This window comes from Schistocerca gregaria, chromosome X (assembly GCF_023897955.1).
Source record: "Schistocerca gregaria isolate iqSchGreg1 chromosome X, iqSchGreg1.2, whole genome shotgun sequence".
Classification (NCBI taxonomy): domain Eukaryota; kingdom Metazoa; phylum Arthropoda; class Insecta; order Orthoptera; family Acrididae; genus Schistocerca; species Schistocerca gregaria.
This window is the reverse complement of record NC_064931.1, coordinates 170,226,698-170,240,776: the sequence shown is the minus strand read 5'-3', so window position 1 is coordinate 170,240,776 and position 14,079 is coordinate 170,226,698. Positions and strand designations below refer to the sequence as shown.

General features: G+C 41.9%; 1 protein-coding gene across 2 annotated transcripts in view; it reads left to right on the top strand.

Annotated features, from left to right (window-relative positions):
* The window catches only part of LOC126298000 (retinol dehydrogenase 13-like), a 180,853-nt gene that overhangs the window by 75,438 nt on the left and 91,336 nt on the right, over positions 1 to 14,079 (top strand). For both annotated transcript variants that reach the window (XM_049989317.1, XM_049989316.1), the window contains exon 3: positions 547 to 750. In XM_049989317.1, coding sequence (XP_049845274.1) covers positions 547 to 750 — 204 coding nt within the window. The remainder of the gene's footprint in view (positions 1 to 546; positions 751 to 14,079) is intronic.

Genomic DNA, 14,079 nt, shown 5'->3' with positions numbered 1-14,079 from the left:
CTCTATCTACATTATTCCATGATTTATTCAGTTTTCAAATTTATACTGACTTTTTGATCACCCGGTGCGTAGGGCCCCATTACGTTGGTACGATGGATGACAACTTGATGCATGAAGATATCAGTCCGCATGCGTGGGCTTATGCCAAACACTGTGTCCTAATATCCCACCATTCCTCCTGTAGACCAAGACATCTAAAAACGGAAGTTTTCCATCTTTTTCAACTTCCATTGTGAGCTCAATATTGGAACGCTGACAGTTGAAATGATCTAGGAAACGATCCGAAGCCTCCCTCTCATGTGACCATACCATAAACGCATCGTCGACGTATCTCCAAACGGTGCCACAGCCAAAATACAGATTGTACACAGGAAATGTAGTGAAATGACGGTTTAAAAACAGTGGTGTCCTGTGCATTCAGTGTCTTTCTATTGCCGGGAACACAGATACTTTTTTTTCCCGGTTGCGGGTTCCCAAGATGCAAATGGTGGCCCACAAAGACTGTATAAACCTCGAGAGAAACAATGATATGATTTGTGTTTCTAGGAGCGACCGTGGTGCTGGCATGCCGAGACGAGCAGAAGGCGGAAACAGCGGCAGAGGACCTTCGGAAGCGGTTGCAGAGCTGTGACGGGGCGGGGGAGGTTCACGTACAGAGGCTGGACCTCGCATCTCTCACTTCAGTTCGCGCCTGCGCACGACGGCTCCTGGAGCAGCACCCTAAAATACACCTGCTCATCAACAACGCCGGTAACAACAACGCACTCTTTGATGTATGCCGCAGTATGCCTAGTTGATATAACTATAGGTTGACTTCTGGAGGAGGCCCATGGATGACAACTTGATGCATGAAGATATTGGTCCGTATGCGTGGAATTACGATAAACGCTGTGTCCTAATGTCCCATCATCCCCCATGTAGACCAAGACATCTAAAAACGGAAGTTTTCCATCCTTTTGAAATTCCATCGTGAACTACAGCACACGTAAAAGATTATTTCACTTTAGTAAAACTCTTTAAGTAATAATAGTTAATTTACGTGCAATTCGTGTCCAGAAGAGCGACAGTATATAGGGTGATTCTTACTAACGTTTAAAAAACCAGCCTGCCGGAGTGGCCGTGCGGTTTCAGGCGCTACGGTCGCAGGTTCGAATCCTGCCTCGGGCATGGATGTGTGTGCTGTACTTAGGCTGGTTAGGTTTAATTAGTTCTAAGTTCTAGGCGACTTATGACCTCAGAAGTTAAGTCGCATAGTGCTCGGAGCCATTTGAACCATTTTTTAAAACAAAACCGAAGCTACATAGATGACACACAGACAAGTAATTTACTAGTGGGTGACAATTATTGAACTATATGAAATAAAATCGTCGTAACTTCTGAACGGTTTGCTTTAGTACGTTCAAAGTGCACGGTTCACCGCGGGGTATGATAGGAATTCTTGTTGTTGTCTTGTTGTTGTCGTCCATTTGCACGTGAAAATGTCAGGAGGGTACAGCGTACCTGAGCGTATAGCGCTTGTGAAGGCCTACAATGCGAGCGATAACAATCTATCTGCGGTTCAAAGGAAGTTTTCGACCGAGTACGAGCTGAAGACAACTGGTCTAAGTGTGCTAACAATCAAGAATTTCATTCGCAAGTTTGAGAGAAGGGGTAGTGTTCGTGATGACAGTGTTGGCAATGTCGGTCCTCCAAAACGGGTAGAAACGCCGAAAAATATCGAGAAGACACGCGCTGTGTTTCAAACCAGCCCCAGGAAATCGATCAGACGAGCTGGACAACACGTGGGAATCAACCAGGAGACACTGCGAAGAATTGTCGTTGAAGATCTGCAACTCTTCCCATACAAAATTCGAACCCATCAGCCATTAAGTCCCAGGCCATGTAACAGCAGTTGTGTTTCGCCAACACTATTGTTCACAGAATTGACGAACAGGACTTTGAGGTGAATCTGGTTTGGTTTAGCGACGAATCCTAATTTCATTTGGATGGGTTCGTCAATAAGCAAAATTGGCGCATTTGGGGGGGAGTGAGAATCCGTATTTCGCGATCAAGAAGTCTCTTCACCCTCAACGGGTGACGGTGTGGTGTGCAGTGTCCAGTCACGGAATAATCGGTGCGATATGCCTTGATGGCACGGTGACTACCGAACAGTACGTGAGAAACTTCCTGGCAGATTAAAACTGCGTGCCGGACCGAGACTCGAACTCGGGACCCTTGCCTTTCGCGGGCAAGTACTCCACCATGTTGAGCACTTGCCTGCGAAAGGCAAAGGTTCCGAGTTCGTGTCTCGGTGCGGCACACAGTTTTATCTGCCAGGAAGCTTCATATCAGCGCACTCTCCGCTACAGAGTGAAAATTTCATTCTGGAGTACGTGAGAAGGTTTGGTAGATGATTTTATCCCAGTTATCCAAAGTGATCCTGGTTTCGACAAGATGTGGTTCATACAAGACTGAGCTCGACCCCATCGAAGCAGGAGAGTGTTTGATGTCCTGGAGGAGTGCTTTGGGGACATCATTCTGGCTCTGGGATACCCAGAGGCATCTGGGATGGGCCTCGATTGACCGCCATAGTCTTCAGATCTGAACACATTGACTCCTTTTTGTGGGGCTTGTTCGTTAATCATCTCTGCTCCTATCCAACTTTCCTAGGACGACAGTAATTGCACGACTCTGTAGCCCACCTCTCGCTACCATCGTGTACAAAGTCGTACAAAACATAAATAACAACAGCTTTTGCTTGGTTACTGCGATGACAATAATTTGCAACTTCTACGATTACAACAAATCGCATTTACGAAAGGTGTTCTAAACAAGAGTAGCCTAGAGGGGCGATGTGCAACAGCGACGGTACATAGACAAACCCACTGCCTCACGAGTGGCGAGGTACGTCATCTGATGACGTCACATGTACAACATTTGTCATCCACTTTCGGGATATTTCCCGAAAATTGCCGCCCCATATGTCTGACATTAACTTACTTGTCTCAACCTCATCTACGTCCGTTCGGGGATTTTTAACCGCTAGTAAGAATCATCCTGTATATTTAGTACCGTCACAAATGATTCAAATGGCTCTAAGCACTATGGGACTTAATATCTGAGATCACCAGTCTCCTAGACTTAGAACTACTTAAACCTAACTAACCTAAGGACATTACATACATCCATGCCCGAGGCAGGATTCGAACCTGCGACCAGAGCAGCAGTGCGGTTCCGGACTGAAGCGCCTAGAACCGCTCGGCCATAACGGTCGATTAGTACCGTCGCAGAACACAAAGACAACAGTTATTATTTCGAACAATACCGAATGAGAGTCAAATATCAATGTAAAGTTAACTATAATTTTGGTACGCAGCTGGCTTGAAGATGCTGCTGCCATAGTCGGCTATCACAGAGTTGGGCAAGCGGCCCTGGTGTCTCAGTAGACTTTCAGCAGCAGCAGCTTAACGAAGCCCCTGATTGCGTGTCTCCACCTACGTCTCTCATTCGTGGCAGCGTCTGGCAACGACTGTGTTTGAAACGTCCCCTTAGAAAAATTATACAAGACTGTGCTTAAACTGACACACAATATTTTTTTAGCGCAACACAATCTGACTTTTAATAATCCCTACAGAATAATGGCCCTGACTAACATTAACCTACACCTTTCACAAATCACTTACCTCACAAAAATCTTCGTTACTCGAACTACTGCAATACAGCGAGCGCCACTACTGCCAGCTAAATAAAAGATTCAAACTACGGAAGGCACTAACTACTGATAGGGATAGTTAGCAAATGAATGATTTTAATAGAGAACAAACAATGTATTTACGTTAATAGTTATAATATATATAGCAGTTCATGACATCCAGTCTTACAAATTTCAAAACTCCGCCATCTCTCTCCCCACATCCACCACTGCTGGCGGCTCACCTCCAACTGCGCAACGCTACGCGCCGCTAACAGCCAACTGCCCAACGCTACAATGGCGAGTATTACAACAATGCCAACCAGCCACAGACTGCACACAGCACAGCCAGTGATCTTCATACAGAGCGCTACGTGGCGTTACCACTAAAAAAACCTAAACAGCCTACTTACATAGCTCCCACAAAAAATTTTACAAATTGTTTTTGGCGCTGGCCAATATAGATTTGAAAAAATTTTTCATAATTATAATTACAATAACAAAGAAATCAAATGCACACACTTATTGATACAATGTTGGTCAAAAGCTAAAATTTTCTCACAGTCCATAAAGACAGTCCTGATCGTTCATCACACTAAAATAGCAGTGTTTTTGCTCAATGTCTGAGCAGTAAAGAAAAAATGAACATGGAAGTAGTGGACTTCCATGCAGGCTTGAAGAAGTAGTGTTGTCCTTCCAACGGAAAGACAGTGCTGAGTCTTGACATGCTGACAGGTAATGGGCCACAACAGAGCAAAACCACCGCAGGGTCAGTCGCACTTGAAGACCTTGTATGTAGGTCATCACAGAGCAGACCCACTGTAGTCCTGGTAGAGATTATGGTATTGGTGGGCCACCAGAGGTGCAGACCCACTGCAGTCCTTGTAGAAATAATGGTATTGGTGAGTCATCAAAGGTGTAGACCCACTGTAATCCTTGTAGAGATGGCTAGCAGCCAACTGTTGCGACTGTGCAGGTGCACAATCACCATCGAAGAGTCTTGTGGACAATATAGCAAGTCCATAAACCACCACTTGTCCACTCACAAAGAATTTGTTTGAAATGTCCTTAGAACCAGCAATGCTGTTATCCAGTCCGTTGCTGAATTCTTAACACATGTGCAAACACTATCAGTCCCTACTTCTCACATATTGTCCATATACTATGACCAACAGAAACGTGTGCAGTGAAATGTAATTTACAAGTTACTTAATTTGATGAACTGGTGTCAATTACAATTTTATAACATAAGAATACAATAACAAAGGTACAAAATACATTATTAAAGAACGTAACAAAATAGATAAATTTGTAGGAGTACAGGCTTTACAAAAGAATAGAAAAATACATGTACATCAGTGTTACAAAAATTACGACATAAGTACATACATAAAGACCAGAATAACTTTTGAAACAAAAACTTCACACATGAGCATTAGAACAAAACAGAATAAATAATGTGTAAACATCTTTACAAAGTAAATAACATTTTATTAATGCAAATTATATTTGAGGATAACAGTATTCCTCATGATAGTGAATGTAGCTTAGTATTAGAATAGAAAAAATTCTATGAAACAGTACACAGAGACAGGAAGAAAATAAATACACAAGGGTAGACAAACACATAGTGGGATAACACAAAAGAAAGGATAGGGTTTGTTCTCAGTGTAACATTTGGTACTGCAGTCTAACCCAAAACTTCATTCCATAGATCATTCGTCTTATTTCAACATTTGTTTCCACCAAAAAAATCCTATCCAAGCATGCTTTTTGTATTTATATGTTCACATATTTCTTACCTCATTATTTATTTTCCATTATCTTACCTCATCATTTATTTACAAGAAAATCCTACCTAAACCTGTTGTCCCTAAACCCTACTTTTTTTTGTTCCTATCCTCTTTCAAAATACTTTTTTGGCCAAACCATTTTCTCATACCTTCTCAATGCATTCCTTCCAATTCATCGCAACTCATTCTCTTATATAGTCTACCCCTGTTTAAGCTAACAAATCTACTGAGCTCAGATGCTTAACTAAGGGACGAGGCAATGCAGCAGCACAAAACAATTAATACAAACAGCAATGACAAAAAAAATGCAAGTAAGTAAAGCAAGCTCCAACAAATGTAATAACTTATACCTAAACATGACAAACCCACAAGCAGAAAAAATAGTACACTAAAGACAACAACGCAGATAAGGGAAATGTATATTCACATCTTAATGTCTATAAAGTGGTGCACCACAAACAATTATTCTATGAAATAAATTACCAAGTACTTGAAAAGAAAATTATGTATGCAGTTCCTGTGAAGGGAAATGTCTTTTTGTGCTCCCTCATTTTTTTGGAAGTATATCACATTATTATTATATACTGGATGTGTAGACAGAAAATACTTATATTAGTACATCTATAAAATTTTATTTTAACCAATGCTGCAGTGCAGCTAGAAACTAGATATTAAATAAAATAGGCAAAGCAAGGCGTGAAACGTCATTCGCTAGCCATAAGGCACTTCATAATGCAGTAAACAATCTTCCAACTAGCAAGACAATAGACATGAAACGTTTCTCATGATTTCATTTCAGCAAATATCTTAAATTAAGAACTCTACAGTGTAATCATGTTTTCAAGTTCGAGGGTGTCGTAGTTACGATGCTTTCTACAAAGGAATGTCAATAGCGAGGATAATGGCCTCTTTTTTTTTCTCTCCACCTGTGTCTCTGACAGGCACACACTAATGGCTTTTTTCAAGGCGTCTGTCCCGCAGCTGGGTGCCCACGACGCATTACGTGCAGGTGGTCACTTAACTCTCTTACCGAAATATTTACGACAGCAGTTTCCGCTACAGTGACAGTCTCATATAAAAATATTTCACAGGTCAAGAATTTGCGTTACAAATCTGTAGAAACAAAATGCTTTAAATATAACAGTGTCCAAAAAATTTTCGCCAGCATAGTCATACATTCACGCACATACACACATTTCATAACTCTTAAAGTACGATTCTCGGTTTCCAACATTCTTTTTCACAAACCAGAGTCCCTAACCACTGCTCATTATTCCTTACCTTATTACACATATACATATTCGTCGACACTTCTTCAATATTTCATCATAACAGATACGTAGCATAACCAAATAACTCATATAGCATCAGCTTAAACATACCTCAGCAGCATAATTCACATCGTCGTAGTAATAATAACATCATAACACCTCAGTCAAATCTCAAAATCGTCATAGCTTTCTGCAATAATTTCAAAACCTAAAAAAAATTGTCTGCACATGTCAAAAGTGTCATCTACCTCAAACATACTTTAAAAATCATGATTCCATACCAAATATGTCATTCAAAGCTCTCATAGTATCACAATGGTTCCGAAAAAATATGAACAGTTCACAAAGTACAGACAAAATACAATTTCGTAAGTGTGAAGTTATCCAGCTGTGTAATTAGGTAACATCTGTCACTGATGTAGTAAAATAAATGTTTGTCTCTCCCACTTAAATGATCAGATAGCTGTGTAATTAATGTGTTAGAGAAATATGGTACTGTTGTGTAAAGTTGTATAAGCAAATACCATATTAGCTAAGGCTCCTTGTGCTTGCCATACACATGGTACACAAAGTAATCGTGTACCCTCCTGAGAATTAATGTAATTATACCCTCAGGTGTTACAGATTACAGCAATGGAATGAAATGTATCACGGAAAACCTTTGATTCATTGTACTTCAAATACCTTTAAAAATAAATGTTTTAAGTACAAAACTAATCACTCAAATACGTGTACTGTAGCGCTAACCTGTGCGTCTTGTTGTAAGATAATCTCTGTGGAAGTGTCGTAGTTATCGTCCTCCAAAAGCTAAGTTCTGCAAAAGTCAATGTACTTACCTCATGATAAACAAAAGTGAAATGCTTTGCGTATAAATATCTTAGTTATTACGCTTATTGCCATGATGAAGAAAGTACTGTGCTGTAACGTATTGTTGTGCTACAGAAAAGGCTACCTCATTGTACCTATACCACAAAAGTTACTACTAAAACATGTTTTACTTTCCAGAATAATTCAGAAAAACTGTGCAGAAATAAAACAGATACACCGCAAAAGCACAATGTAAATTGTGTCTCACATTAGTAGCGTCGGGATATAATCGTGTAGCTATCAAAGAAACCAAATGCTAAGTCATCTTTAATCTCACAGAAAAAACTTCAAATAAAGAATGTCTTTTCAACTAAACCAAAATGTTGCATTAAAATCTCATTAACAGTATGTGTTCTAAGTATGAAAGCCTTATAGTCGTTATGTAATCGTGCAACTAACAAGCAAGAATGTACAAATAACAACACTATGTCGTCTGTTCACTATAACAATGCATTCGTAATTTCTGTTTAAAAATGTTCCCTAGGTTCTAGACTGGATACTTAACTTCAAAACATTGTTGCGTGTTAACAGTTTCTCAGTCTGACAAAGCATACTAGTAACGTGAAGTGAAAAATTTTATGGCAGAGACTAAGTTATAAAGCAGATTATCTTTCAATAAACGGTTTTACATGTGTAATGTGGTGCAATCGTTTACTCTTCATAGTACTCAGAGTTAACTTGAACGCAATTATCATGCGGTATACGTCGGTAAAGCATACTGGAATTTTTCTCAAGGTTAGCGCCTATGTTATTTTTCTCTGAGCCAGCCGGCGCACGCGGCTGCCTGCGGTGCGAGTCATTGTCTGCCTCTTTGTAGGCGCGCGTCTTTATTGGGATTAGGAGACCTAACTTCTACAAATTCACCTTGCCGAGAGGGCCCTGCTCTGTTTGAATCCCGCCAGTTCTGATGAAATTCAGGTCTGTCGTTACGATCATATCGTCTGTCGTCATGTCGGTAATTTCTGTAATTAATTTCTTGTCGGTCACATGGTGGAGAATTTCTCTCTGAATCGTAACTGCGCGCTGGACCGTTGCGTCTTAAGTTATTCTGTCTCCCTTGATAACAATTATTTTGGTTCCCATATTGTCTGTTTCTCTGATTGTCTCTGTGATAGTCACTACCGCGGAGAGGTGATCTTTCCCTGTAATTATTACTACTCTGCCAACGGTTGTCATACGGGGGGTGTCTGTTTTGGTCACGATTTGTATTGTGAGAATAGCCTTGTCGTGTCCAGTTATTATTTCTTTCATTGCGGAATTGTGACAGATGTGACCTGTAATTGTTGTGCTCCTGTTTTCGCGTTCCGCGATTGTCAGTGTCAATTTCCAGTTCTTGTAACAGTGCCTGAAAAGCTTCATTGTCATCTTTGCAACGTCCTACCAAAATCATATGTCGTAAATGTTCAGGTAGTTTAATTAAGCAAATGCGGATGAGTTCTGAGGGGCTGTATAGGTTTGACAGGTACTGATTATTATGTAACATGGCTTCGAAATATTTGACAAGACTGGAAAATTCAGATTGTTCGAAATGTTTCATCATTATGATGCTATGTTTCACTCGGTCTTGTGTAGCTTGAGACCAATATGCTGAGAGGAAGGCATGATAAAATTCTCCTTCACTGTGACAATCGTGAATGACCGATCGCATTCTTACAGCTGGTTCATTCTCCAAGTAGCCACACATAAATTCTAACTTGTGCTCTAGTGACCAGTTGGGAGGAAAACAATGAGAGAATTGATGGAGCCACGCTTGTGGATGAATGTCGTTGCCAGAATTCTTAAATGTTTTGAATTTGCGTTCAGTAATGAACAGCTTATAGTCAAAATCATCGTGTCGGCGTGTAGCATATCGGTCATAGTTACATCGTTTCGGCGGTTCCATTTAAAAATTCGGTGCACCTTCCAAATTTCTTTCATAATTTCCGAAATGCCCTGTGTTATTATTTTGTGGCTTTTCCGTATTTCTAAGTCCCTCTTCCCGTGTTGGAGCGCGAGTGTCCTCTGAATTACGTAATTCTTGTATTACCTGTGTCAGCTGATCTTGCACTCCAGGATTTCTCTTTGGTGTTGCGTATTAATTTGATTCTGATTTTGTTTGAATTTCCTAATTTGTTCGCACTCTTCTGTGTCATTCAGATCATTATCTACCTTTGCAAATAAGTTAATGAACTGATCCGAAAGTTCGGCTACTTTCTCCGATAGTGTGTTTTTCTGAACCAAATTTCAGAGTGTCCATTTGTGTTGAAATCGTATCTACTGTGTCCTTTAAGTTTTGCTGAGTTTTTGCAAGATGCGTAACCGAATCGGTAGATGCAACTGAGTCAGTTTTGGCTTGCAAGGTCTCATGATTTTCATGAACAATAGTTTGCAGTTCTTTTATGGCTGATTCGTGATTCTGTAATGCACTTTCATGCCGCGAAAAAATAGGTTGAAAATGCTCACAAATTTGTGTTTTTACGTCATTACAGACTTTTTGACATTTCGATTCGATTTTATGCAACTCAGTAGTTAAATCTTCACGTGTTTGTTCAAGCGTATGTTCCACTGAGTCTAACTTTTGAAGCTTTTGTTCCATTTTGTCTAATTTTTGAAGATTTTGTTCCATTGTGTCTAACTGTTGCTGTGTTTGTCTCTGGTTTTGTTTCATTTGTTGCATTAATTGCAATAATAATGTATTAGTGTCTGGAATCTGTTCCTCTGACAAGCAGAAAATGTGTCTTGACTTATTTGAGAAAACGGTGAGGACGCAAAACCTGAATGTACAGTATTTGCTAGATTGTGTCCTGTCATTTCGGATTCCTGACGCGAGCTGTTGCCGACCGAAAGACCGATAATGCTTCCCTGTTCACTAATTGTTTCACTGCCTACACCATTATTTGCATCCCGCTCCATTTCCCTATGCACTATTACCAAATTACTACTTTGAACATTAGTTAATTCATTGCATGGTGGCGCTAACACACTGCTTTCGTCTTCACTCTCATTTCTCAGTTTACTTTGGAGCCTAGTATTACGTTTTTCACACGACATTATTGTCACAATATTACACACGATAACACAGAAAAGCACAATGTGAAGAGCAAAAATAAGAGAACACATTAACGTAGCACTGAAAATAATATCTAGTTAATTGCAAGCGCAGCTGCGAAATACTTGGTGCAAACCTACATGCATGCCACAACTGTTTTACTGTACAACAATGAAAAACTACAACTACAGAGGAGATTCTCTCTACAATTACGCGCTAGCAATAAACAAAATCTACACTAATTACACAAGCTACAAGAAAAAAATCAGAAGATTCCAGTGAGGTATCCTCGGCTAAGGGTCGACATATGAAACGTCCCCTTAGAAAAATTGTGCAAGACTGTACTTAAACTGATACACAATATTTTTTTAGCGCAACACAATCTGACTTTTAATAATCCCTACAAAAGAATCGCCCTGACTAACATTAACCTATACCTTTCACAAATCACTTACCTCACAAAAATCTTCGTTACTCGAACTACTGCAATACAGCGAGCGCCACTACTGCCAGCTAAATAAAAGATTCAAACTACGGAAGGCACTAACTACTGATAGGGATAGTTAGCAAATGAATGATTTTAATAGAGAACAAACAATGTATTTACGTTAATAGTTATAATATATATAGCAGTTCATGACATCCAGTCTTACAAATTTCAAAACTCCGCCATCTCTCTCCCCACATCCACCACTGCTGGCGGCTCACCTCCAACTGCGCAACGCTACGCGCCGCTAACAGCCAACTGCCCAACGCTACAATGGCGAGTATTACAACAATGCCAACCAGCCACAGAGTGCACACAGCACAGCCAATGATCTTCATACAGAGCGCTACGTGGCGTTACCACTAAAATAACCTAAACAGCCTACTTACTTGTTTAGCTTGTGGCTCCGTCGAGAGGTACCAACTTTCACATGGAAACTCACTCTTCGGACGATACCACACAGTCTCCTTCGTAGTCATGTTTCTTATCCCTACTTGGTTATCTCACTGCTATCTTTACGCTCTTTAATACTCTCCTGGTCATTAAACGCGCAACACAATGAAACGGGACTCAACAAACGACAAATTACAGTGAAGTAAAAAAATGAAAAGGTCGTGTGGCAATGCTGGCCGGGAAGCCTCAACGGGGGAAGTTCGACCGCCTGGTTGCAAGTCTTATTTCAAGTGACACCACATGGGGTGACTTGCGCGTCGATGAGAGCTGATGATGATGACAACACGGTACACAGTCCACGAGCGGAGAAAATCTCCAAGCCGGCCGGGAAGCGAACCTGAGCCCGCTGTATAGTATGCAAACACGTTAGTACTCAGCTAAGCAGGTGGACTATCGCGACGTGTATTACATGCTTGGATATGCAAACGATTAGTATTTCAGCCGCGCGGGATTAGCCGAGCGGTCTCAGACGCTGCAGTCATGGACTGTGCGGCTGGTCCCGGTGGAGGTTCGAGTCCTCCCTCAGGCATGGGTGTGTGTGTTCGTTCTTAGGATAATTTAGATTATGTAGTGTGTAAGCTTAGGGACTGATGACCTTAGCAGTTAAGTCCCATAATATTAAAAAAAAGTATTTCAGTACAAATACACCGATGTGTCAAAACGTTATGACCACCTGTTAAATAGCGTGTTGGTCCACTTTTCAAGCACAGCACAACAGCGATTCTGCTTGTCATGGATTCTACAAGTCCTGGATTGGTTTCCAGAGGTATATGGCACCAGACGTCTACTAACAGGTCACTAAACTCCCGCAAATTACGTACGGTTGTTTGTGGGCACCCAATATGTGTTCCAGTGGGTACATGTCAGGGGCATTTGCTGGCTAAGACATCAATGTGAGTTCACCGTCATGCACCCGCACCATGATTCTGGCCTTGTATAGCGCAGAGTTATCCTGTTGGAAGATGTCGTAGTCGTCAGACCAAACTTCAACCATGAAGGAATGCAGGTGGCCCGAAATAATGTTCACACGAATCACTGCTGCCATGGTGTCTTCGAGTACTGCCATAGGTCCCATAGAAGTTCAACTCAATGTACCCCATAACATAATTCTGCTCTCACCGCCTTTCATCTGTGGCGCGGTGCAACTCTCAAGCAGCTATTCGTCTGGATGACGGAGTGCAAGGATGCAACCATCGACCTGGTTTCTATTGATCCATGGTGAAAACTCAGTGATGCGGTGCCCACTGCAATCGTAGCTGAAGATGTCGTCCGATCATCAAAGGAACACGTAGGGATCGTGTAATGTACACTCATGCTCATAAATTAAGGATAATTGCAGAATTTGGTGCCACACAACGTAGCACTAAACAAAACTGGCTCTAATAGCGCAGGCACATACGGAACACTCACGACACAGATCTGTGAGCCCACGGTATTGGTGGTAAGTTGAGAAAACGGTCACGAAACCCATATGCTACAAAACGTCACTGTTCCTTGCGCATGTACCCCGACGTCAATATTGGATATGATCAGCATGCACACGTACACAGGCCGCACAATGGGTTGGCATACTCTGGATCAGGTGGACGAGCAGCTGCTGGGGTATAGCCTCCCATTCTTGCACCAGTGCCTGTCGGAGCTCCTGAAGTATCGTAGGGGTTTGAAGACGTGCAGCGATACGTCGACCGAGAGCATCCTAGACGTGCTCGATTGAGTTAAGGTCTGGAGAAAAGGCAGGCCACTCCATTCGCCTGATATCTTCTGTTTCAAGGTACTCCTCCACGGTGGCAGCTCGGTGGGGCCGTGCGTTGTCATCCATCAGGAGGAAGGTGGGACCCACTGCATCCCTGAAAAGGCGTACATACTGGTGCAAAATGACGTCCCGATACACCTGACCTGTTACAGTTCCTCTGTCAAAGACATGCAAGGGTATACTTGTACCAATCATAATCCCACCCCACACCATCAAACCACGACATCCATAGAGGTCCATTTAAAGGACATTAAGGGGTTGGTTTCTGGTTCTGGTTCACGCCAGATGAAAACCCGTTGAGAATCACTATTCAGACGACACCTGGACTCGTCCGTGAACATAACCTGGGATCACTGTTCCAATGACCATGTACTGTGTTCTTGACATCAGGTTTTACGTGCTCCCCTGTGACCAGGGGTCAGTGGAATGCACCTTGCAGGTCTCCGGGCAAATAAACCAAGTCTGTTCAGTCGTCTGAAGACTGTGTGTTTGGAAACAACTGTTCCAGTGGCTGCGGTAATGTCCCGACCAAGGCTATCTGCATAACTCCGTTGCCGTCTGCGGGCACTGATGGTGAGATATCCGTCTTCTTATGGCGTTGTACACTGTGGACCTTCCGTATTGTAGCGCCTGAACACGTTTCCTGTCTGCTGGAATCGTTGCCATAATCTTGAGATCACACTTTGTGGCACACGGAGGGCCCGTGCTACGACCTGCTGTGTTTGGCCAGCCTCCAGTCGCCCTAGTGTTCTATCCC